This window comes from Dermacentor albipictus, chromosome 5, assembly GCF_038994185.2.
Source record: "Dermacentor albipictus isolate Rhodes 1998 colony chromosome 5, USDA_Dalb.pri_finalv2, whole genome shotgun sequence".
Classification (NCBI taxonomy): Eukaryota; Metazoa; Arthropoda; class Arachnida; order Ixodida; family Ixodidae; genus Dermacentor; species Dermacentor albipictus.
This window is the reverse complement of record NC_091825.1, coordinates 153,676,429-153,703,956: the sequence shown is the minus strand read 5'-3', so window position 1 is coordinate 153,703,956 and position 27,528 is coordinate 153,676,429. Positions and strand designations below refer to the sequence as shown.

Here is a 27,528-nt window from a genome sequence, read left to right as displayed (position 1 = left end):
GAGGTGATATGTCAATAGTGTGCTTTATTCAAAGTAAGTGCACTTCTCCACAGGTCAAGGATTTAAAATGGTAGAAAATTATGCGAAAGGGGCATCAGACAAGGTTGGCAAAAAAAACCTCCATTTGGTTGTGCCAGTGAAAAGCAGCGAGATGTAGTTATACGAGAAAATAAGGACAGAATGAATTATTAGTGCACAGGCTCCCCTTTGAGCCAGTACCTCTGACTTTCTTTGATTTATCTAAGCACATGGCTGAAGCTGCTTTGTTTATTGCCGAGTTAAGGCACAAGCATAATAGCTTATTTTTGAAAACTTTTGAGGCCTCGCGACGCCATCTTCCATGTCACATTAGTGGTAAAGCTATACAAGTATAAGAATGAAAGGGCAAGGATTTGCTTCATTACATAGACAATTTACACAGACAACATGCTCACCACCAGTGTCACTACTCAGACCACCCACTGTAGACCGAACATGGGCATAGGCTTTTCCTGTGACCTGTGCAGCATCCTCCAACTGGGCACGCAGCTCATCAGACACCATGAGGCTCCCCTTTCCTCCTGCGAGAGTAATACAAAACACAATAGTTCAGATTTCAGATGACGCATGCATCATCAAACATTTATGTGCAAGTAGCAGTATATTATACATAGAGTTGCAACTGTTGAAAATGAAGTAGAAGGCAAGGTAACATTAATTATTGTCCTTTCCATGGCACTACCCATATGTTTAAATTCATAACATGCAGTGGAATTAATATAATTAGTGTAATGAAGCATTAGTTCTGCTGTTTCTGAGTAATACTTGGTGGTGCTATGTTTAAAAGGTACTCCCATGGTAGAGATCTCTGCGAAGGATATTAGAGGAGCAACTTGACATCGGTCGCTGTGGTGAATTCCTCATCGAGCTCCCCCGCTTACATGGGGGAGGCGATCGAGAAAGGAAGCCAGTGTTATCAGACTATTTTGGTGGCTTCCACTCTTGATACCACGCTTCATCACTTCCTTATGATGATAGCACCAGCACATTTCATCGCAACTGGCATCACCAACTAACGTCCACACGTGAAACATGCCTTGAAAAATATGATCGAGCTGCTGTGAGCGCAGCAACCACAGCAATAAGGCAACAGCAATTCATCTGTTATCTTCTTGAGCAGCAATGTGGTTAAGGTTGCCAGACAGCAGCACGAAATGCCACTGCGTTTTCCGCCGAGCGGGGATGCTCCCCTGGCATACATCTCCTACTTTAGCATGGCTGTGGCAGCGCATGGCTGTCAGCATGGCTGAGTGCTGTGGGGTTCTCCTCCATGCTCTTGGGACAAAGGAACGACAACACAGTAGTGCAAACAATCACAAGGGCATTTATTGCACCTTTCATAGATCAATGCCTGCTAGCCGAGTTGCTATCCACAAAACATGACGATGGGAGCGCGACAAATCTAGAAGTCCGACTCACCGCGACCGGAAAACGAGTGAATATGTTCGCCCCATGCTGGATCCCAACGCCTGGTCATTCGCGTGTACGATCAGGCGCTTTCTGGTGGCGCGCATGAGCTGGCGCGTTCGAAGGCGGCCACGCGAGACGGTCTCACAGAAGCGTGGGTCGGCGCACGCGCGGCACGGCACGTCCGTCCCGCTTGCTGTCCCAAATCCCAAGAGAGAGCGCCTTGTCTTCCGGCGTCCAAGTAGCCCTGCCTGTCGGTGGCGTTAGCAGCGCAACACTAGCGCCATCTCTTGCACTGCGCCCCAACCACATCGACCGCCGCGAGTATCACGCAGGCCACGCGGCGAAGCCGCACTGCAGGAGGCGCGCTATACAGGAAAAACATCAGGGGACGCGCGAGAGTCGCACATCCCCACAGTGCATATGCGGCCAGTGCGCCCTGTTCAAGGAGTAATCTGCTGCGTGTGCAAAGACTGGGCAAGTTGATGCGCTGTTGCATCATGCACTGTCTTCTCGTATTTGATGAAGGTTGCACATAAACTTGAATTTGGAAAATGCATTGAATCAAGAGGTAGACAAAGCATTTGCTCCCCACTGCCAGCGATTTTCATGATAGCATCATCTCACTGCAGGAAACACTATCAGATGCGGGGGCGGAGTGGATGCGACAGTGTGGCTGGCTTCACTTCGTACCGCCAATGTCAAGATATCGTCAATATGGCATGAAACTGTACCTTTCGTCACTGACTCTCAAATTCAACAAAATAATTATTTTTCTCATTAAGATTAGCTTTTTCCGATCGCTTGATAATTCGGAAAATTTTGTGGCCCCTTCCTTGTAAGAAAAAGCCATGGACGACAGTACTTATTTGCAAAAAGATCGAATTTCAATAAAACAAATCAATATAACAAACAATTTGCCAATTTTAGCGACTCCATTATATTGAGGTTTAACTGTATATGCTCTTCGCCTCCATCTCGTGAAGAAGAATGTTCAGTGTTTATTCAATATTAAAGGTAATCTTTTGTGTGCATGCATTCACATGGAGACATCATTAATCAAAGACCTCTATGTTACGTCAGTCACAATATGTATGACACTTACTAAAAATGTAATAGAAAAATGACAGCTACCCACAACATGGATGTCCAATAAGGATGCAAGATGGATGCAAGTGTAGACCCAAAGAAAGTAAGAAAATTTAATGTGAAATAAGTCTTAAAATTTTATACAACCTAAGCAAATGCTAAAACTAACTTTTTTCCTGCCAATTCCATGAGATCATAAGAAATTATTTCCCCAAGAAGAAATAATGCTGCCATTGAAACTAATCAAAAAGGTAAGAAAACTATAAAGCAGGGAATGTAGTCACCTTGGCAACCATAATGCGAGTTGTATAGTCATGCTGATTTGCCTGCAGCCATTTAAAGAGGCAGCTATCAGAAAAGCATGAAACAAAATCAAATGTGAGCATTCCTAAAAACTAGAGTTGAAAAAAAGGCAAAGAAGATACGCAAATCAGTTTAGTATATTTTACCATTCTTAAACATGCTCACACCAAGGCTTCCTGCATTAACAATCACCTTAGGTTTTAGCTGAGTGCAGACAACAGTGTACTGTGCCACAAACCTCGAGAGCGGCTGCGAGATTCCCGGAGGTTGTCCTTGCGCAGCAGGTCTTTCTCTTCAGAGGTCGCTCGGGCAGCCATGTCAGATGTGCTGACAGTGACTGTAGACTTTATCTCCTGTTGTGCTGCCTTCATTTTGTCAAAAAATACTTTAAAAAACTTCTCTGCATTGTTGCCAGTAGTCAACTTTGCATGCATGGACCTCTGCATTAAAATACAAAAAGAGCAGCACACTTATTTAGTGCTTGGACAGAAAAACTTGCAAGAACACAACAAAGCAGAAAGACAGACAGACATGCACATCAACTGAAAGCTATGTAGGAAGGTTGTTCTGATCCCAGCAAGGGTATTGTTAAAGAAGGTTTTTGGAGGTAGTGTCACACACCCGTGTGAATGTACCCCGGTACCACAGTGCACCAACCCAATCTTTTTGATAGCATTAGCTTTTCTTAGCATCCTCTGCCACAGCAGAATTCAGGTTGGTGATGGCTGAAGTTATACCTCTACATATGTCTCTTCTTGACTCCCACAACTATTTATTCTTTTTTATTTCGTCACATAATTACAGCCCATAACTCGGTAAGCACACCCTGAACTCTGGACAACCACATGTAGTCCTAAATGAACCAAGCTAGCTGCCACTTAACACACTTTCAGTGTGTGTTGTTTGTTGCCTGTAAGAATAAGTATCACTGCAACAGGCACAACAATCCCACCTGTATGACAGGGTTTCCACCACGCAGGAGTGCAATACCAAGCTCGACGCTCTCAAGGAAGATGGCCAGGCTGGGGCTCATCATAATCAGCTCCACAACAAGATCCGAGGCCCCCTCACGATCAAGCTGGCACTGGACTTCAGACAATGGGCTAGGTGGACGACCAAGGGGTGTTTGGGGCTGAGGTGACTGCTGTTGTTGCTGTTGCTGTTGCTGCTGCTGCTGCTGTGGCTGTTGTTGCTGTGGCTGTGAGCCTTCCGTTGAGCCACGCTTGGGCTGTGGCTGCTTGGGTGGTGTGCCCAAATAACGCACAAGAAGGCTCTGCCGCAGTGCTTCACCCTGCACATCATGGTATGAGCTGGTAAAATGGTTCAACCACCAAATTGCCTAAAAGCCATGTTAAAAATTTCATGTGCTGCTGTGAAAGTCACAGATGCATCCAGCCAGAACAGGACATAAACTGAATGCAAGCTCTGTTTTGTTCTGCTGCATCACACAGGATCATTCTGATCACATGATGTACTCCTTTTCTCACATATTTAGCAGTCACATGATTCTCAAATTCATTGCGTCAAAACTTACCAACAGTGAAGTTCAGGTAAAGTATGTGCACAATTTAAGACCTGAAATTTTGACAGTTTAAAGGTGAGTTTTGAGCTGCAGCTACAGTACTATCTAGCATCATGCAATGGTAGCACCATTTGTCACCGTTCTGTTGCACCCAAATCAAAAAAAATTTTTTAATGGTGTAGCCACATACAATGCACACTTAAGCTTTCCTGTGAACGTAACAGGCAAATAATACTCATAAATGTGGTCTTAAACAGAACCCACTGCAAAATGCTGCCTTTGTGCGAAACTTCAGCAGAAGTAAGTCCGTAGTTTAGCTAAAGGAGTCACTTATGGAGTCACACATGGTTCAAATAGTGTCGCACATTCTTCAATGTCAGCAAGCACTAGCGGTTACTCTGGAATGTACAATGATAGACATAAAAGCAGGGAGCAAACTTGACCTGCAAGTTCAGCTTCAATGACCAACAACCGTGCTCACCACTATCATTGTGATTTCTGTGTTGCTTGTCTCCCTGAGCACAAGCTCATCCAGTAAAGAGCTAGACTCTTAACTCACAATCTGGCAATGTTTCTGCTTCTTCACTGTCACTACTACAATGTGACAATGTCGTGCAGGAGCTCACTCTCACTCCATTGAGTGCTAAGTGAGCTCAGCTTTCTGCGACACAGTCGTGGTGTCAGAGCATGCGTCAGTGGTGTATAGTACCACATGATGATCACCTTGAGGTTACATGACATATCCAGCCCTGGGCTTCATTTCCTAAACTGCGGTACATGTGACACACGTACCGGTACATGTACATGTGACACATGACACAGGTTGCAATAAAAGGCAATGGGATTAATTATGTACTGTAGTCTCAAGCAAGTGAGACACCGTGCCATACTCCTTCAACTTGGTGTTTGCATCATTTATACATTTGTAATTTTTTTAATGAATTCCAGCTAAACTACTGTGGTTAGACATAAATGTGCCATAGTACTGCAAGTATATTCAGATATTCATTAAAAATCCAGAATGGCCAGAATAAACTGAAATTGTAGCACAAGATGTTTATACAGGAGACCACATTAATAGGTATACTATATAGAAATAAAATGCAGTTTGAGCTTTCTATTTTGTACACTTTGATTTTTTAGATGTCTGATTAAAAAGCTCGTTCTTGCAACTCATGCAAAGTGGTGGGCTCAAGTATATATATCATTACGCTGAAGTACAATTTCAAATCATCAAAGGCTTTTAAAAAATTCAGGAAAGGCTGGACTCCGGTTGAAACATCGGAAAAATAAAATGCTTTCGTTTCATGCATCCTATCATTCCTATCAGATGTGTCCTATCAGAAGTCAGGTGTGTCCCATCAAAGACACATCTTACCTCACACATGCACACACGCACGCGCACACGCGCACATTAGAACCCTGTTATGTTTTCCAAGGGATCATTAAAAAAGAACACACAACGGCCGGAATAACTAACAAGGACAGCCACAAATCGCCACAGAGTCAGAAACAGCTCTGAACAGCTGCCGGTAGTGTTGTTAGACTTCTTGGCACTCATACTGTGACAGGGGACGGCGTGTGCGCGCATGTATAATTAAGGGACACCTGCTACATTATGATTACTTACAGCGCACACTAAAAACACGGACAAAGAAGAACGACGAAACCCGTGTTTCGTCTCTCTTCTTTGTTTTTAGTGTGCACTGTAAGTAATCATAATGCAGATGTACCGACTCGCCCAGCTAGCTATCGCACTACACCTACTATGTTCCATGACAATGGTCCCCTTCCACTGTTAATATGCTTCAACACATAGCAATACTGTTCCGCGGCGAACCTGACTTTAGGAAACCAGCAACAGCTACAACCATGTTGAGACGCACTTATCAGGACCGACGTGCACGTATCTCTGGCGTTTCAGAGCGGGGCCCACGAGCAGGACTTGACAAGCTTAACCATTAGTATACATTTGTCGTCTCCATAACAACATGCAAGAATAAATTCGTCACTGCACAGCTAAATTTACGTGACTGCTGCATTCAAATACAATGTAAAATGTAGAAACATGCACAGCAGCCTGAGAAATGCAACAGTGAGACACCTGTTAACGGGTTTTTTTCGCTGTGTGTGTGTGTGTGCGTGTGTGCGTGCGTGCGTGCGTGCGTGCGCGCGTGTGTGTGTGTGTGTGTGTGTGTGTGTGTGTGTGTGTGTGTGTGTGTGTGTGTGTGTGTGTGTGTGTGTGTGTGTGTGTGCACTCACATCTTATGGTCAGTTTGCCACAACCTGACCATAAGAGTATTAACAGCAGCATGTTATTCGCAGCACATTCAATGGGACTGACCATAAGAGTATTAACAGCAGCATGTTATTCGCAGCACATTCAATGGGAACAACACTGCCAACAGACAATAATGGCACAAAGAGCACAAGTAGATCCATAGGGACATGAAGGCAGAAAGATGAGAAATAAAACAGCCTCACCCGTGCGAGGTCACAGATTTCTCTCTGAGTGAGCAAGTTGGCATCAACCTGATGGCAGTCCACAGGCGGCAGCAGCACAGGAAGACAGAGAGCTGAGGCGGTTAGTGCAGGGTGAGCACAGGAGGGGGGCAGTTCACTCCCAACAAAGGGAGACGACTCCCCCTCCCCATTCACTCAAAGGACACCCACCACAAGGGGAGGGGCAACAACGGGCCAAGCAACAGAAACCACCCACACCATAAAAGCACAGCAATGAGAGAAAGGAGCTTCGCAAGAGATGCCAATGCTCCTGGTTATGAGCAGTGCATGAACCACCGCTTCTATACCAAGTGCAGCACAAAGTGTCTGACATTCTCCAAAGACTGAGAGTGTCATTGGATTTACCATCGCAAAGCAACAGAAGAGCTATGAGAAACACAATGTGAAGCCGGGAGCTCTTGTAATTTTATAGCACGCACCAAGAGGATGATACACAAGCATTTCTGCGTTCTGCCCCCATTGTGATGTGGTTGTTGTAACCAGGAGTCAAACCTGTGACCTCATAGTCAGCAGCAGAATGCCATAGTCACTGAAACACCATGGTATATACTGCTTCAAGAGTCCTTGTTTGAAGCACTGGCTTGCCAAGTTCCAAGTTTGATTCACAGAGCACACCTTTGCATTTGTATAAATGGGTAGCAGAAAAACATATACATATAAATAAAATTAACTACAAGTGCGGTGTTACATGAAACAGTCAACTACGTTATGCATAAAACTGCACTACAGTACAAGCTACAACATGAAGTCTCATCTTGGCATGCCACGACAGCTGTGCGACACTTGGTATGCAAAGAGGCAACAGTGGCTCATTTGGAAGCTGAGGCAAGAATCAATGCAGCTGCACAGGGACAGAAATTAAACAGCTTAACTGCATGTGATTTGCAGAGAGGTAGTGGCTGTAGAGCACAATTATGAAGAACAGACTCAAAAGCGCATAGCAGAACATGAAGCTGAATGAAGACTGGGGATATTTTGCACTATCTGTCAATACCACGGTACAGGTGAAATTTTTGCCCACAATCAGGAAAGTACAAGGCTTGAATTCCAGCTCCTATCAGAAAATATGGGTGACCTGCGATATGGCAGTAATAAATATAATGGCCATCCAGCTTGGCAAGAGATAGTAATCAAAAGCTCCAACTTAGAATTCAAATACATCAGCTTCAAATTCCTAAAACCAGAAACGAACTCAACTATAGTTTGCAGTAACCAGCCCCCTGTACAATGCATTTTAAATCATTCTAAGTGCAATGTGCTGAAGTTATGTATCTGTAACAAGGTTACATCACACTTTTTTGTGGACTGGTGCCTACACAAGGTGGTTTTGCATTAGTGATGACAAAAGACAATACTAAGTTGGTGCCTGTGTGGCAACTTACAAGCATAGCTGCAAAGTCTGGTTAATGAAAACATAACCACTCTCCTTAAAGCATAAACAGAATAAATGACAATGACAAATAATGCGCAAATATGTTAACAGTAGCCAACACAATTTATTCATTTAACTAGAGTTGGGATTTCTGAGACACATCTTGGTTTTAAAAATGTCCCAATGTTAGTGTCAACTACGTACACGCATCTACCAAATTGGCTGCACCTGGATTTCAGCAACTCTGTTGTCCAGAATGTGTAAGATTTACATTGGGTGCCCCAGAAAATTACAAATTGTCTATATTGTCCAGGTTATCTGTATTTTTTCTAGTGATTTAATAGACATGCTTGAACTGATTTTCACTGCCTATGTGACTATGGCATCCTAATCAGTTGTGCAGGACACTGTTTTTAATTCCTTCAAAATTGCAAGAATTGTGGAAGTTCTAGATTTACTTCATGCACAAGTGTAAAGCAGCACCTGCCATAAAAGGGAGGAAAGAACAATCTTTTTTTAACACATATATTCTGGCTGTGCAGTGTAGTCACAGCACAATGGACACTGGCAAATCCTAAATGCCAGAATGTTTCCTTGACATATCCAAAGATTGACTGGTTGCAATTGTTTTGCTTTTGAAACATGCCTGGTTAGTCTGTGTGCATATAGATAAACCTTCTCTCTCCAAGCACAGAAAGGACAAGTTACACTTGTGGAGCACAAAGACTCCTGAAAAAACGAGGCAACCAGTGACGAGAAGAGACACTTGCATAAGAAGAAAGATGACAAAACAAGTGCTGCACGAACAAAGCCTGACAGACAAGGAATATGGCTATATGGATAAAAAACAGCTAGATTTTCTTGGCACTCTGCATTTGTCCCAGCTGCTATGCAATATTTATTTTCATAGGTGCTACTGGCTTCCAGGGAAGCAATCACATTGACAAATGTTAGCTCCAAGTTCAGCACCTGTCCTGCGTGAAAGGCTGATAAGATTTCTCGTGATTGCTGCATGCGGCAGTTAGAGGGCACTATTATAAGAGAAGTGCTGCTGAAAGAGAGATCCTGCTCTAGAATGCATAGGCTGTCTGGCAGTGCTTCCCCATTGCTCTTTCATGTTTCATCTGATTTATTCAGTTCCTTTTGCCATGTGTGCATGTATTGTACATATTAAGAATCATGAGGTTTAACGTCCAGAAACTGCACAGAGGGATGCTGTAGGAAACACTCCGGATTAATTTCGACTACCGCAGGTTCTTTCACATGCACCCAGGTCTCAATACACAAGTGTTTTTGCATGTAACTCCCTTCAAAATGTGGCCATCACAGCAGGAATGTCATAGCCACAGAGCTACTGCAGTGGTCATTATAAATTTCTTCCTCATCATACCTCTTGTAATCACTGGAAAACAAAACACACCGCCCTCTCCACAGTCAATATAAAAAGAGCAAGGAAACAGCCAACACACACCTTTTCCCCATGCTCTGTGTCAGCCATCATTTGACGCAGTGTCTGCAAAACACGCACACATAGCCCCTCCTCCCGCTCCTGTAACAGGCGCTGGGTGTGTTGCACCAGCTTGGAGACAAAGGAGGCACAGCGGGCCTGTGCCTGGGGCCGTGCAGGGAACAGCCGCTGAGGCTCATGCAGAACATCCACCAGCACCGATAACTCGCTCTGTACTAGTGGCCTGAGCTGCTCTTCCAGCACCAGTACCAGCTCTTGCAGCACCTCAATCACTGTCCGATCACTTGGATGGCCGCGTGACACCTCCTGCCGGATGGCAACAACAGAGTGCTTCAAGGCAAAATGCAACAAAACTTCACACTAGCTTAATTGTAGCACATATACACTATCGAAGAAATCTTGGAAAAAATGCAAGCATCATAACTCTCCTTGCAAGCATGATAACTCTCCTATTTTCTTATTACCAGCCTTAATATTAATAACAGCATATGGTAGCATATAAGCAGACAATGCATGCACCTGATGGTTAGCCCACACGACACATATCCCCTATTTGCATATCCCAGAAGTTGTGCTCCGAGACATTCAGTGTGCCATAGGTGCCGCCTAACCTTGGAAGTCATGCCAAGGAGGCGCGCTGGTTCTCAACGTTCTAGGTTCTGCATCATTTCAGGTGAGTAGTAATGGCTTCATTTTTTCCAGCTTCGGTATCAAAAACCATCTATTTCTGCCAGCTTTCTGTGATGCATTAGTATTTTAAATGTAACGTTTTACCCAGACGTTCTATATCTACAGTATCTGAAACTAGGCATTTTTACTCAGTCGAAAATTTCTTTAGAGTTGATATTTAAGCTTGACAGGCATTTGTTTACTATTTCAACATGACTTGCTTCTGGATATGTGCTTCCACCAGCAGCAGGGTTACACATTCACTTTACATGTTCCACTCATGCTACTAGTCACCAATCACAGTCATGCAATTCCACAGAAATCTCGTAGCACAGAGCAGCGCATGCTTAAGTACAGCTAATGAGCACTGCAACAGCAGCACCTACAGCCACTGCCAGTTGGGCCCCTGTTAGTAGACAGATCGATGCAGATGCTAAAATCTCTAACAAATGCCTGTATATTCTTTTATTATACACATAATATCTGTCAGCAGGTTGCTTTCTTGGCATTCTTCAAATAGAGTTTGTATGATCGCCCTTTCAACACAAGGCACTAGCGCAGTTAGAATGGTGTACACAATGATAATTCCAGCATTAGCCCCGTACTTAAGCCCATACTTAACAAACAGCTGCTGTGAATCAGTATCTTGGATGATTTAGGCAGATACCACAAGATAGTAGTATTCAGTTTATGATACAAACAAGTGCGCTTGTTGGAAACAAAGCATGTTGAACTACCATAACATAGCGCAGGAGCACCCAGTTTCACACAAGCACCCAGTGTTAACATTTTCAAAACTTAAATATTCTGAAAATTATATGTTAAGCGCCCACCTCCTCCAAAGCGCCAGCATCAGCCAGAACATTCACCCGAATGCCGTCACTAAGAGACCACTAGGGCTGATGACGGTGATATTCGTTTCCTTGCGGTGGGAAGGAAAGACCGATGGGGGTGACGATAATGCAGAGTGACAATGAACAGTCCTTGAAAGAAAACCCAGTAGTAGCAGGGGTTTTGTGAAACGCATCTTGGTAAAATGTGCACAGAGCTGCTGTTCCCACACTTCTCGTGCAATCCACTAGCCAAACGATGCACTCCTACACCGTCGCCAGGAAGATTGAAGTCATCGAGTGGCACCGTGTGTCGGGAAATACTGTGAACCATTAGGAAATAAACATGCTTTCTTCAATTTCGTAGCCACTGTAGCACTGCCTCGAAGTTTTTCATTGGCCACCATCTTGGTTTTTACTGCTTTGGCTGGACAAGCGCCGATATCTAGATTAACCCAATTTTTAGTGAAAGTGGGGTGGGTGCTTCGACAGTATTTTGTGGTAACAGCTGTTGTTGCCATAACATAACAACTCCTGTGAGTGCAATATGCAGCTTTGCTAAAGGATTCTGCATGCTCTGGAGCACATTAGAGTGACTTATTGGGAAACTCTGCTCCTGTAGGAGGCATATTAAACACTAAGAAAACCAAATATGTTTTATTCTGCCCATGCAATAAGACTATCACAAGAGAAGCTAATATCACTTTTGAGAGGCAAAGAATAGAACACACCACAGCAGATAAATTTCTTTGGGTACCTTTTCAAAAGAACTTAGACTGGTCCATGCACACTAAGTATGTCCACTCCAGCATTTTAAGATCTATTGGTATTATTTGCAAATCATGACAACTGCTTCCATAATGGTTAAAGAAGAAACTATATTACATAGTAGTAGTTCATTTGCATATGCATTACAGTCTCCTTGTATGGGGGAATACGACTAAAGATAACAGAGGTAGTAATTATGTCTTGCAAAAGGAAGTTCTACGGCTGATAGGAGGAGTGTCATACAGGTTCGAAGTGGCGCCTCCTTTTAAAAAACACAAAGTACTAAGCATTACAAATGTCAGAGAAAAAATTGGTCATAGTTATTTACCATCATGTGACCCTCTACGGGTTTTATAAGAAGTTTCTTCATGCAAAAAAACCAGAGCCATAGCCTACTCTTATAGAAAAGAAAAACCTCGCAAGACTTACAGCACTAAAAACTAAGCTATCAGATTCCTCATTTTTAATATCAGCACACTTTTGCAGCTACCATAATTGAGGAGAGTGGCTCATGCCATGTTTTTGGAAGAAAGGTACATTTGTATTTATTATTGATACAAATCTAACCATTTTGTCATGTTGCCTAAAAAGTGTTTGCTGTTCATTTTCTTTTTTTTTACCTTTTGTGTTATTTGGAAGCCACAAAAAGCAACCTTTTGCTAACACTGATCAACCTAATATTTGTTGTTTATTCGGTTCACTTGTATATTCTATTGTAACTTCAATATAATAATTTCTGTTTTCCATATATTTTATGTCAAAATGTGCTACTGCACACAGCTATTTCTTGTGCTTGTAGCTATTGCTATTTTGTGCACTGTCGATTCTTTTTATAGAATTTTAACGCTAAGCATTGTGTCATTTTGAGGGTGAATTGGGTTTTTGGAGGGCAGTGTTAGATTCGTCGGACGATCTAGCCGCTGCCACCATTAGTTAGAGTTGTCAGACCATCTACGAGCTGTAGGCTGATCTCACCGCTGCCATTCAGATGTAAGATTTGGCAGTCGTAGCTGTAGGAAGGAGCTTGACTCTTCGTCGGGACTTAGGAGAGCAGAATTTATTTACATGTTATTTACAGTTGAACATGAGAAACGTCGACAGTCTAGCGTGACTCCCAAATGGAGCCCGCAAGACGAGCATACAGCAAACAGCTTACGAGCACACAGCTCACGAGTACATTTCGAGCACGACAACGAGCACACTCTAGCAGCCGACAATAGCTGCTTATAAGCACTCTGCTCGACGTCATAGTTCGACGTCATTGAAGATGACCCGCCCTTTTGGAGGGGGAGGGCTCACATACACATGCTGCACACACACACAGGTGTAATGGTCCGGAGCCGACGTCAGAGGGCCTCCGTAGAACTCTGAGCCATCCCGGGTGGCGCGCCCAGGTAGCACATTGTCTCGTGTCTTGGTCGGCGCGTGGGAAGGAGCCCTCGTCACCGTTCCCGCGGCAACTCCCCCACTCATAGCAAAACAGGGCGGCGTTGTCGTGTTGCGCACAAAGCCTGCTTCGTCGAACTCGAAGCCGTCCCGGGTGGCGGCCCGGGTAGCACATTGTCTGGTGTCTCGAAAAGCGTGTGGGGAGGTTCCGCCAATTACCCTCCACCCTCTTGAACTCCCCTGAGCTGACCCCTTGCCACGTGGCTGCCAGTTATCCGCAGTTCTCTGAAGTGCGCCACCGTCCCGGTTGGATCGGAACACGTGCAGCGAGCTGAAATGGCTGCAGGCCGATCCTAAAGACGCGCTCACACTAGCGGGAGACTTCCCGCAGCGGCACAGCGTCAATGTCGCCGCTGCGTCGCAGCTCCTCTGAATGACGCTCACACTGCGCGCGTTTTTTCGCTGCGGTCGTCTTGGAATGTAGAGAGAGGAGGCGTTGAGGGAGGACCCTAACGAGCAGAGAGAGAAGGGGACAGTCACGTGACACCAGAGAAGACTGGAAAGCGCGCGCTTTTCCCGCGTTGTCGTCTTGATCGTCTGTTAGCTCTCCTCCCGTCGCCCTTTTTGTGACGAGGATGGCTGGTTCGAACGACGATCTGTTGGCTATGGTAAACCTACTTATACTTGCTTGTTCGCTGCTTCTGCATCGTCGCCTCAAGTCGCATATTCATGCTGGCAAAGCAACCGCCGAGTGTCCCGCAACACGCTCCCAGCCTCCGCCGACGGGGTCACTGAACTGGGACCGACGTCACGCTTCACGGTCGGCCCCCATTGGCTGTTCTCGTCAGCGGCACGGGAAAAATAGGTACCGGACCCATCGCTCTGCGGGACAGCACAGCAGCCTGTCTGCGGGAGAAAAAGTGGTTTGTGCGGGAAGCGGTGCGCAGAAAACGTTCTGCGTTGTGCGTTTTCCCGCCACTGTGAACGCGCCTTAACTGCTCCTCCATGGCACTGTGAACGCGCCACTGTGAACGCGCCACTGTGAACGCGCCTTAACAGCTCCTCCATGGCCCGGAAAATCTCGCCTGGCCAGTGCTGGCAACCGCTGGGCAGGAAGAGAATGGCTGGCGAGCAAGATGATGGCTTTGCTCTCTGCAACCCCTGCGCACTTGGAATGGCTTCAACCATCTCACAACAACTGGCACAGAAGAGTCGACCAGGCAACACAATACCGCTCAGTGTTCAAACACCCGGAATTAGCTGTTAACCCACCAGGCTTCCTATCAAAATTTCAATGCAAGCCACTCAACTGGGAATCCCAAATTTTGCCCCAAAATTTCGTGCCGCCAAAGCGAGCGTTCACATTCCTCTTGAGTTTGACCAAATCCGACCGTCGCGCTGCACAGGAGTAAAGGTTTACGCAGAATCAAACTGAAGGCTCTTAATCACCAATACCTGAACATAACTTAAGCAGCCTAACTTCACGAACACCCTGTTCTTACCTTATCGCAGTGGCGTACTTATCTCACGTACTATTGCCACTGAACCGTCTGGCTAACTCCATAGGTACGTAATCACAATCGCGCTAGCTTTGTGGTCCCTTTTCAGAACGCGCACTTGCGTCATACGTAAGCATTTCATCACGCTTACTCACATTTGCTCCTTTAGTCTATACAGGACACATGCCTTAAATGACAAACTAAACTTGCGTAACCTACACAACTCAGAGGAACCTTTAAACAAATGTGTCTTCTAATAACTCGTTCCCTGCACGCTAACTACAGAAGTCAGAATACGGCTGCCCTAAACACACAAGCAACCCAGTCATAAACGATCTGCTTCTCTCCGTCTGCACAGGACACGCGCTAATGGAACTACGAACTCTTAGTGCAAATGATGCACTTACTGAAAATCTACGCGCTTAACCTTAGAAAATAAAAAACACATAAAAAAAGAAGGTTAACTAAAACACACGCGCGTTACCATAGGCCTCTCAACGATAACCTTTACTCAGGTTACTCGCACACACAAAAAAAGAAAGCCTATTTACTAATTAACTAACAACTCGCTAAACTACAGATTTACTTAAAATGCATCTTTCAACTCTCAGAGCTTCTCAAACAAAATGTAAACAAAGCTCATACCTTGCGTACTGAAAAAAACTGTAGTCTTAAATCGCGATGGAAGAGACGGAGGGGTCGGCACTGCCCGACTTGTTTGTTAGGTCCCGACACTCCCATAGCATGTGATTTAGTGTGGCAACCTTGTCACACGATGTGCATCTGTTTGTAGTGTACATGTCTGGATACATGGCGTGCATGAGTCTTCCACCGCCAGCCTCCAGCCACGCTGGATGACCGCACTGCTCAGCTCTGACCTGACAGCACAACTCTGGGCCGTCCAGCGAGCCGAGGAAGCCGCTTCGAGACAAGGTCTCGGAACCGCGTCCGCGGCGGGTGCCCAGACCCACTAAAAGACGCCGGACTCAAATCTTGCTGATTTGAAATTAAAGTTTACGCTCTCTCTTAAATCGCGATATTTTTCAAATGCAAAAAAATAAAACAAAACAGCATTTTTTTTTTCTACGGAAGCTCTCTTGGCCTCCCGTTCCAAACGCTTACGTCTGACTCATACTTTGAGCCGTACCTGAGGTGGTCGCGGTCCAAAAGCTACTCTGGCTACTGAGGAACAACAAAAGGGCTGAGTCACTATCAGCTCCCCCAAGACGTTACAGTCACCTGGCAATTTGCATCCTGACGCCCCACTTTCATCACGAACTCGAGTGACCGCGTCGCTACTCCCTATCACCTTGTTTCGTCTTGCCACCTTGCGCTCCCTCGCCCTACACGCTGAGCTTCGAAAAGAACGACGGAACGACGAGGAACTTAACTGCCCCGTGCCCTTTGTCCACGTCCGTGCAGAACATGCTTCTTGGTCTCTCTTTGACCGGTGGCTCGAATGTGCTTGATGTGCACACGTCGTCAGTGACGACCGCACCTTTCTTTTCTCCGCGCCCTGCCTTTTCGCACCTGCGCCGTCTTTGGCTTCGCTACATTAGCCACCGCAATCCGGTCTTTACGGCGCTTTTTTCTGCGACACTTTCTCTATGAATTCTCTTTCATGTTGCCTTCTGGCGCCTCGTGCTGGCCGAAGCACATCTCGTCGGCCCGGATCGGTCTCTTACCCGCACAGTCTGAGTGATTAATAACTAAATCACCCCTCTCTTGGCTAACTAGACTGGCGGAGAGCTGCACCGATCCCTGAACAATGCAGTTGTTTTTTCTTGAGCTACGCAGCTCGCAATCCTGAGAGCTGCCCTCAACTACGTCGTCCAGCTGGCACTTCACTTCGGCACGCAGATCTGACTCGACATGGGTGCTCGCACCTGTCGAGTCAGCAGTACTCTCTACTTCACTAGCAACCTCGTTAACTTTACATGCGAGGCACACACGCAGTGACTGTGCCAATTTGTTCGCAGCTGGCCTAGCTGTCTCTACAGTCCTCTGTTGGCACAGCACCTCGTCGCTTTCACTATGGCCTTTAACGGCCTCTGCTGCCACAAAGGCATCGTTAACTGCTAGCACTTCGAGTTCGCTTATGAACATGCTGCTAATCTAGGTGCTACTTTCCTTGGCTTTCGACTGAAATCTGCTGTCTACGTTCTCCCACTTTCGCTGCGTCCAGCCTACAGATTCCTCCAGCCGCTGTTGACTTAGTTCGATTGCCTGCTCTAAACCTTGAATCTCTTCGTTCAATGCATCAATGTACTGCCTCGTTAATTCTGTTAGGCCTTGTTCCTGAGAAATTCTTTTCAGTTCCTGCCTAGCTTTTTCCTGTTCTTGCGTAAATTCTTCCTGTTCTTGCCTAATTGCTTCCTGTTCCTGTTTTTTGCTTAGAATTCAGTTACCCATTTGTTCGATGAATTTCAAATCATTGTTACTTTCTAGAATGGTTTTACGAATCTCTGATTCCTTCAAGTCATCCTCTACGTCTACCTCGATCTCTTCACACAACCACAACAGGTCAGCTACCGTCAAACACACTAGGACCATGGTCTCTACTTGAAGCTTTGGCTCTGCTATAACACAATACTTGCTGCGATACTCACGCAAATCAAAATGCAAGTAAAAGATCCCAGCGAATCAAATAAAGAAACACAGAGAAATTGAAGCCTGGTAAATCTTACAGCCAAAACCAAACGCTTACCCACTGAAGCGGCACCATATCACCAGTCCTTCTCCGCCGTACCCAGTCAGTTGCAAGAGGTGGTCAATCTCAAGTCGCCTCCAACTTGATCAGGATACCGGTCGGTCACCATGTGCCAACGTCCATCAGCTGCCGTTGCTGCCCCCGAGTAGTAGGCCGATCTATGAGCCATAGGCCGATCTCACCACTGCCAACCAGATTAAGATTTGGCAGTCGTAGCTGTAGGAAGGAGCTTGACTCTTTGTCGGGACTTAGGAGAGCAGTATTTATTTACATGTTATTTACAGTTGAACATGAGATACATTGACAGTCTAGCGTGACTCCCAAATGGAGCCCGCAAGACGAGCATACAGCAAACAGCTCACGAGTACATTTCGAGCACGACGAGCACTCTAGCAGCCGACAATCACTGCTTATAAGCACTCTGCTCAACGTCATAGTTTGGCGTCATTGAAGATGACCCGCCCTTTTGGAGGGGGAGGGCTCACATACACATGCTGCACACAAACACAGGGGTAATGGTCCTGAGCCGACGTCAGAGGCGCTTCGTAGAACTCTGAGCCGTCCCGGGTGGCGCGCCCGGGTAGCACATTGTCTCGTGTCTTGGTCGGCACGTGGGAAGGAGCCCTCGTCGCCGTTCCCGCGGCAACTCCCCCACTTATAGCAGAACAGGGCAGCATTGTCGTGTTGCGCACAAAGCCTGCTTCGTCGAACTCGAAGCCGTCCCGGGTGACGGCCCGGGTAGCATATTGTCTGGTGTTTCGAAAAGCGCGTGGGGAGGTTCCGGCAATTACCTCCCCTCGAGAACTCCCCTGAGCTGACCCGTCGCCACGTGGCTGCCAGTTATCCACAGTTCCCTGAAGTGTGCCACCATCCCGGTTGGATCGGAACACCTGCAGCGGGCTGAAATAGCTGCAGGCCGATCCTAACAGCAGGCATCATGTCAGGCTTTTTGCCTTGTCACTGGTACCCTAGGCACCTGTACATTTTTTTCTGGTCGCTTAAAATAAACTTCAAATTTCATATTCAGTAATCTTAGTAGTGCCATTATGCCAAGATGTAACAAGTAAATGGCCATAACACTGCTAGAAATACTACTGCACCTAGAGACAGTGGGCATGCGGCCACAGCATTAAAGAGGTATGCTCTCTGTAATGTTTTCAGACTTCGTGACTTTTCAGGAATGTTAATGTGGGCTAGTTGGTTGAACATCGACATACTGAACAAACAGCATGGACAACAGGACTATGGTAAGACAACAACATGAGCACGGTGTTGTTTTCTTTCTATAGTCTTGTTGTCCGTGTTGTTTTTTCAACATGTCGCTGTGACCTTTGTTTGTTTAGAACACCGTCACTGCTGTTTTTGATAAAATGTTGTTTCAAATCCGTCCATGTCAGCACATTAAACCTTTCTTTTTCCCTGTCCACTTCTGTGCTGCAGTGTTCAAGTTATAGACTAATAGCTAGCCCAATGCTGTATGCTGCCTGGTGAGGTTGTTTTCTACCAAGGCATTAAGAACAGATCTAACTAGCATTATTTTTGGTGTTCTTGGTCTTATTGCCACACAGCCCAACTAAAGTCTTTTATGCATGATATGATGCAAATCCTATAGCCAAACACCAAATCGGAAAAAAAAAAAGTGCTATTTTCATGCAGTACAACACCCATCTGAAGTACCAATTCTGACCGAGCCAATACGTACAGTAGGCCTCTGCGGTGATTGTTCCACAGCTTCTCGCTTTGGTGCCCGGGCAGAGGAAAGCCAGGCACGCGTGTGTTTGCTGATCAAAGCAGTCTTGTCAAACATGGCTGACACTTGAGACTCGAGGTCCAAGGGGATGGCAATTCCACGGCTTTTAGCTGCAGGCAACACAGCATGGTTGTGTACCACACAAGTACCAGCTCACACATCAAGGTGAGATTAGAGAAAGGTTGGCAAGGTTAGATTACTACACTTGGAAGTATGAACTGCATGCACAAAAAGCATCAACATGAGCATATGTTATGCCCCCCGCCCCTTCTTCCGTTTTCACCAGGTGCTAAATAAGGTTTCTGTAACAGTAACTTCCTCCCAATCTATCTAATCTTGAGCCTATTAAAAAGAACTGAAGTGCAAGATTCTTGGTAAGGCATTAAATTTTTAACCACCAATACTGCTGTGTCTCTGGCTTTCTAGCTTTCATGAGAGCCTACAATAGAACCAGCTCATTGAACTTAAGTAGCTATTAACAATTTGCTGCCATGTCACATAGATTACCTCTTATAATAGAGACTTTCAGCGAGTGCATGTGGATACATCATACATTCTATATACTTTCTAATTGTCAACATTTGTAATATAACACCATAACCCTTTCTTTTTCTTGAAGTAAATTATGTGCGGAGCAGTAACACATGCTGCATTAGCCCTAGGATGCAGAGGAGCAATAATCCATAGACTCCATAGAATTGGTGGACAAAAAGCACTGTTTTCTGTACTGCAAGCCATTTTTCTGTTCTTTTTTTCTCCCTTTTATTAAATTATTTTTTCTTACTACTGTATGTATGCGACAAGTTCACGAAATCTTGAATGCACTCACAACAAATAATAGCAAGAAAACCCACTTGCTTGATAAATGTAAACACAGGAAAGTGACCATCCCTCTACTTCTGTCCAGTTCCAAGTATTGAAATTCCCTTGAACACACCCCAATCAAATGATTTTTACTTTTTGCTAACAATGAAACCAATAACGAAGCTGCTAAATAACAAACTGTCAGTCCCAGCAGTCTAAAAAAGGACAGAAATATCACACACAGCACAGCGTTTAATACCGAGCAAAGCTGTTCCTTATTTAGTTACACATACATATTTACCACGTGCAGTGAGAAATGCAAGAAAAAATTAATGCCAACATAACTGTACATGATACTGTTAACTCTCGACTACTAATTGATATGTAATGAGATTTAATGAAAGGTGATAATTAGTCTAGCATCAGCCTAGCAGCAGCAAACAGCCCGAGTTCTCTTGCAATCACAGCACAGGTGATCGTCCGTCTTCGAGCTGCTATACCAAAAACACGAGGCGCGTCTACTTCATTACACTGGCCCTGGGTGTAAAACGGAGTTATCCTGGCAACTCAGGCAGCAGACAAGATGAGTGGGTCGTAATATGGCTTGAGCTGGCTAACATGCACCATCTCACGACCCCAACAACGGCGGTCCAGCGATGGTGTGACGGGCTCCACGATATAGTTAAACCTATGTATTTGGAACCTCAATATAACAAAGTGTGTTTGTACGCAATTTCAATATAACGAAATTTCACCGCTGCCACAAAGCAATGAAGAGACAATAAATGCAAAGTTCCCGGGATGCAGATGGTCAAATGATTGAATTACAAGTGGCTGTTTGCAAACGCACCTCTCAAATCGCATGCAGCGCGACAAGATCGACTGCCGAAGTGGAGCCGCATCACATTCCGTATAGAGTACAAGTGCAATAAGATCCTATCACGCCCTGCGCATTGTGTGCTTTAGGTGCGAGTGAAAGTGTGCGAGGGTGAGAAAAGAAAGATAGTGGCTTCACGCCTTCCTGCGCTAGGGAATGAAAGAGGGGAGGAAAGGGGAAGAGGGGAGAGAAGTGAGCTCATGGTAATATGATCAAGTGCATAGGAGGGGGCAGTAGGGGGAAGGGGGGCACGGTAACTTGGCGCTTGTCGCTTGTCTCGGCCCTGGCTGCGCGTGGCTGTAAGCACTGCTGAACGCATAGGTAGCCGCACACCCAGCTTTAGAGGTAATCTGCCGCATATGCATAAAAAATGGCACAATGGCACAATGGCACACTGCAAGCTGTCTTACCACGTATTTAGTATTGGAGGTTGGGTAATCTAGAGTTTCCGTGACCCGCAGAAGTGAGAGGCAGACAAAGCATTCGCACCCTGAATCCGGCACTTTTCCACATAGCGTTGCCCCAGTGTAGGCGACACTATCAGCCTCGCAGGGGGGAGAGGAAGGGTGGGCATGTGAAAGCGTGGCTGGCTTTGCTTAATTCGTACCGCCAAGAAGATGTTGTCTATGTATGTGGCATGAAACCTAATCATTTGTCGCCGACTCTGTAATTCATCAAAATTAACTATTTTCTCATTCAAATTTGCTTTCTTCAATTGCCCAATAATTTGGAAAATTCTGCGGCCCCATTCCTAGTAAGAAAAATCAGTTGGCAGCTGTACTTATTTGCATAAAAGGTTGAATTTCAATAGAACAAAATTTCGATATACCGAAGCAAATCGCCAATTTTACCGACTTCGTTATACAGTGGTTTAACTGTAGTTCACAGGTGAGGTGGCACCTATGGTACCAACCGTGGTACCACGAAAGTAGTTTAGAAGAAAGGCCAGGGGTTTGAGGTGGTATCTATAGCCAAACAAGGAAATCGGCAGGGAAGGTGGGCATGGCTTGATGACTGTCACGTCTTGTATTTTGACACCCCTGATCCTTGCTGGTCAGTGAGCAAGCCAGCTGGCGGCAATCTTCAGCGTATCAAGCGACTTCTGAAATTGTAATGCACTCAGAGGCATCAGATCACTGAGGCAGGATAGTATCCAGTGGACACAAAGGCTAACGTCCATACAAGAGAAAAAAAGGTGAAAGACCAGTGGTCATTTGCATCATGGTGTTATATGCAGACATAACGAACAGGACTATGGTGTCCTAATTGGTGTGGTCGAATGTGACGGTGTGGGAATGCTCAATTCTCACGCATCCCCTGATGTTATTTTCCCCACATGGCTCTCGCATCTCCTGTAATCTGACTTCTCCCCATAGCTAAGCGCCAGCAGGAGTCGATGTGGTTGCAACATATTACAAAAGATGGTGCAAGTATGGCGCTGCTAACGCCACCGTCAGATGGCGTTAGTTGGTTGTGACAGGGACGAGGCTCTTCCTCTTGGGCTTTGGGTCGGTAAGCTGCACGGACGTTCTGCGCATGCGCTGACCGGCTTCACATAATACCGGAACAGATGTACATGATCGTTCGAACACACCACCATTCACATGTGTTGTGAGTCGGCTAGCAGGCATTAGTGTATGAAAGGTGCAATAAATGCCCTTGTGATTGTTTGTACTACCGTGTTGTCGTTCCTTTGTGCCAAGAGCACGCGCGAGACCCCACAACGTACATCATCAACACGTTGCCGAGTGTGCCGTTGAACTGCTCCATAAGAGAATTTGTTTGCGGATGAAATGCGGTCGATTTCCGGTGCATGATCGTGCACTCACTGAAGGAGGGATTGTATTGCTTATCACAAGAAGACATAACCCCTATCACTGAGTAGTTCTCAGTGAGCACCGTGGCAAAGGACGAAGTTACGAAGAATAAACATCACGTCACAGCGGGAAGGGCTGCAGTCTGACTGTAGCGCCTCAGGCATTCGACGCCAAAGATAATCCAGCTGTTTCCACATCAGGTATATAGGAGTGGGCCATAGAGGTCGATGTGGTCAAACAGTCGAGCAGGACACGTCAGCGACTGTAGTGGGCCAGGAGAGCACTGTGGAGGGGTCTTGCTTTGTTGACAGGTGGTGCATGATCGAACATACTGCTTGACAAACCAATACATTCCACGCCAGTAATATCGTATGCAGCCCGTTAAGGTTTTTTAGGATGCCACAGTGGGCACTTTGAGGGTCGGCATAGAAATACGCGCAGGTATAGAAGTGCATGTAACGGGGGATGGCCAGAAGCCATTTCTGACCGTCAGGCATATAGATAGCTACAGCAATAGAGGGTGTTGTCTCGCAAAGCAAAGTTCACTGCTTGACGGTGTAGCATCCGCGTTGAAGGAATGAACGATGGAGCGGCAAGGTAGTCGAACAGCAGGGCAATTGATGGGTCCATGTATTGCTCAGAGGGAATATTAATGGCAGTCAGTTGTGATGGGTCTGAGGTCATAGAAGGGACAGAAAGAGAAGCCACATCAGGTGTTATTGGCAAGCAAGAGAGCACATCACCGTCAGTATGTTTTTGACCAGAGTGCTATACAACATGAATATTCCTGCAGGCAAAGCACCCAACAGCCAAGGTGGCTCAATGGGTGTTTCAAGGAGGAGAGCCAACAAAGGTCATGATGTTCACTGATGATGCTGAAAGGACGAGCGTAGAGGTATGGACAAAATTTGCCTAATGCCCAAATGACGGCTAAGCTTTCCTTCTCTGTAACAGTGTAATTCAATTCAGCTTTCTTAAGGGTATGGCTTGCATAAGCAACAACATACTTTTAATTTGTCAGTTTTTGTTGGCTGAAGACTCAGGGTGTCTCCCACGTTGACATTTCCGAATTCCCCGTGTTTTCTAGGATTTCCCTGAGTGGCTTTTCAATATTCCCTGAGTGACACAGAACTTTGTTTTATGTCACGACAGGCGACACCATGTCGCCCGATACTGTCACTTTCTAGTAAGCACGTTAAAAAAGTTTAAAAAAGAACGGCTTAATCCAGTTTTAACAGTAACGAGTAGTGTTTATTTTATTCGAACAGAAAACAGAAGGGAGAGATTAGTGAAATGCACAGCAAATAAAATACCTTCGAAAAAAATGGTAAAGCCCACTGTCGAACATTCAGAATCTAATCGAATCGAGTTGAACATTCTCAAATACGAATAAAAAGGAGATGCATACAGAAGAAATATTTTCGAATATGAGCTATCTATATCAATTGATAGCAAGGTGATTGGTATGAGGCCTGAACTTTGTCACAAGTGAGATTCTCTCTCAGAACAGCTGTTAGGTAAACCTCAACTGTCCTGACATACTTTCAGCCCACGCACGCCTCAGTGTTGTGCTTTACTGCTTTAAAGAGTTTATTTTGGTTTGGGTAAAGTACACTTGCATCTCAGCATCAGCCAACATTTTTCTCAACCTCCTTCAAAGAAGCGGTGGCACGCTTCCTTTCCCGTTCATTCCTCAATGCGTAAGTCCTTTCTGTTCTCGTCCTCCTTCTGCTGTGTGTTCACCCCACGGACCGTTTGAAGCATCCTCTTGGTCAGTTGCACAGTCAACGTCCTTTTTTTTCGGACTCCCTAGGAGCCGCGAAAACGTCCGAAATATCAAGCAGTTCGAAAAAATGAATGCAGTCTTTTACTGCCCTTAAGGGCTCAAATCGCCACAGGCGCATCTGAAAAAGCTCTGAATGCCTGCCAGTACACTTCGTAGGCATATCGGTGCTCGTAGTCTGACAGGAGATGGCGGGTGCAACGGTGTATAATTAAGGAATACATAACGTGTACCGTGACAATTGCCCCTTCTCACGCTTGTTATGCTTCACCACAATACTTTTGCGTATGGTTCACCGCGTAACATACTGTACAAAGACGAAGATGACCTTCGGGAATCGGCGTTATGCAACGCGTCATGCTTTCCGAGCTTTGAAGCCATTGGTGAGGATTACAAAGATGGGGTCGGCGCCATTGCTAAGAGCGGCGAATTGTTTTAATGAAAAACTTGGCGCCGAACAGTCAGACGCTTAGTAGCAAATGTAGAAGCAACCAGGCTTAGCGATGCCGCGGCTGCCAGCGGATTTGCATGCGAGAGCGCCGGTTCGAGGCGGCAAGGCAATCAACATGGCAGCGGTGGTGGCTTTCATTAATGCCATTACGGACCTGCGGTCACGGCAAAAGGTCCGGAAAATCGGACGGATAATGTTTCGTGCGTCCGAAATTTCAGAAATTCTTATACACTGACTCTATAGGGTACGTGGTGGTGCCGCCAAGCTGTCCGATTTGTCAGGCTTCTGGAAAGTCAGTCGTTGACTGTACAACGGCAATTTCTCCAGCCGACAACACGTTGTCAAAGTAGGTTGGTTATGATTCCTTTCTGCTACATGGGCCAGCATTGCAGTGACTTTCGTTCCCTTTCAATAAAATTGCGGTCAATATTCCCTGAAAGACGCACTAATTCCCTGAGTTTTTTCTGAGTATTTCCAGACTATCCAAAATCCCTGAGAATTCCCAGTTTTCCCAGTTAGTAGACACCCTGAGACTGCACCAAGGCTGACACCACTGGCATCAGTGTGAACCTCTGTCGGCACAATCGGGTCATAATGGCCAAGAATCGGCAGTGAAGTCAGCAAACCACGTAACTTTTCAAAGGCTTCATCGCATGCTGATGACCACGTAGAAATTCCTTTGATCGCGGTAAGCAGCTTCATCAAGCGTGCGATGATAAAGGGGAAATTCCGGATGAAGCAACGAATATAAGAGCACAGGCCTATGAAACTTAGCAGGGCCTTCATAGATGTGGGCTTTGGAAACTTGATGACTGCATAAAGCTTGTCGGGATCGGGAAAGATGCCACCTTTTGATACGTGACCCAAGACGGTTTATTTTCAGGCACTTGTTCAGGTTGAGTTGCAGGCCAGCTGAAGTGAGACAGGTTAGGATGTCATGCAGACGGACAAGGTGTGTCGGAAAATGCTTTGGGAAAACAACTATGCCATCCAGGTAACAAACAAGTCTTCCACTAGTGTCCGCGAAGGATGGTATCAATCATGCGCTCGAAGGTAGCAGGCACATTGCGGAGCCCAAACGGCACAACGTTGAACTTGTACAGACCTTCGGGAGTGATGAAAGCTGCCTTCGGGCGGTCAGCCTCAGCCATGGGAACCTGTCAATAGCCAGAGCAGAGATCTAAAGATGAGAAGTATTCGGCACCTTGCAGACAATCAAGAGCATCGTCAATCCAAGGCAGTGGGTAAACGTCCTTTCTCGTAATCCTGTTTAGGCAGTAATAATTGACACAAAAGTGAATGGAGCCATCTTTTTTACGCACTAGAACGACAGGTGACAACCAAGGGCTTAGAGAAGGCTGAATGACAGCGCACTGCAGCATGTTGTCCACTTGTTTCAAAGTTCAGCACTCTTCTGTGGAAACACAATATGCACATGCTGTCGCAAGGGGGCATGGGAACCAGTGTCGATGGTATGAGAGACATTTTGTCGATGGTATGAGAGACATTTGTGGTGTGACTCAGTGGTGGTTGGTCGCAGTCAAACAAAGAAACGAACTCGTTAAGGAGAGTAAGAAGTTGGGTGCGATGAGATGGCGAAGGTCTGTAGCAATGGCGCAGTCGAAAGCAGATGAAGGCGGTGTTGACGATACAGAAGTTGCAAACAGATGCAAACAGGTGGCACCAATATAAACACCAATGTCTTCAATACACGTGACAGCTTGCACACACCCTTAGGTCTCACCCTGCAGTATTTATTTATTTACTTACAAAATACTGCAGGCCCTAGCGGGCTCATGCAGGAATGGTAAAATTACAAAAAAAAATAATCCACATGCATTCAGAGGAAAACAAACAAAATGATTACATTTCTGTTGCGAAATTAACACATAAATAATTAATCAGATCAATTGAGTCAGTGCTGTTTAAGAATGATAATGGTAGTGCATTTCATTGTTCAATAGTATGTAGAAAAAGGAAAATTTGAAGGCATCAGTTCTTGTTTGATAGGGAGTTAAGGATTCAGAGTGGTGATGTCTGGTTTGTCTTAGGGTTAATGGTCGGGCATATGGAGCAGGATGGATCAATAGTTTGTTATTTTTGAGTAGAAAAAGAAATGTAATATTAAGAATTTTCCAGCGTAGTTGTAATGTCTGTACACCATGATTGTGCATGATAGTTGTTGGCGAGTCAGTTATACGGTACTTGCAAAAGATAAACCTACCTGCTTTCCACTGAATAATTTCCAGTGCATTAATATTGTGTTTATCATGTGGATCCCAGACGGTGCATGCATATTACATTTTCGGCCTAATGAGTGATTTGTATGTATGAAGTTTAGTTTCTGGGGGCACTTGTTTTAGTTTATGACGAAGAATACAAAGTTTGCGAAATGATGCACCACATACATTTAAGACATGAGATTTCCAACTTTGGCTGTTAGTTATTGTCACACACAAAT

General features: G+C 45.4%; 1 protein-coding gene across 4 annotated transcripts in view; it reads right to left on the bottom strand.

Annotated features, from left to right (window-relative positions):
• Nucleotides 1–27,528, bottom strand: part of Itpr (Inositol 1,4,5,-trisphosphate receptor) — a 153,156-nt gene that overhangs the window by 44,418 nt on the left and 81,210 nt on the right. For 2 of the 4 annotated variants that reach the window (XM_065432316.2, XM_065432317.2), the window contains 6 exons: nt 19,288–19,445; nt 9,727–10,029; nt 6,845–6,892; nt 3,791–4,129; nt 3,077–3,278; nt 435–560 (listed from right to left, as the gene is read on the bottom strand). In XM_065432316.2, coding sequence (XP_065288388.1) covers nt 435–560; nt 3,077–3,278; nt 3,791–4,129; nt 6,845–6,892; nt 9,727–10,029; nt 19,288–19,445 — 1,176 coding nt within the window. The remainder of the gene's footprint in view (nt 1–434; nt 561–3,076; nt 3,279–3,790; nt 4,130–6,844; nt 6,893–9,726; nt 10,030–19,287; nt 19,446–27,528) is intronic. The other 2 variants (XM_065432318.2, XM_065432319.2) reach the window with 1 other exon arrangement.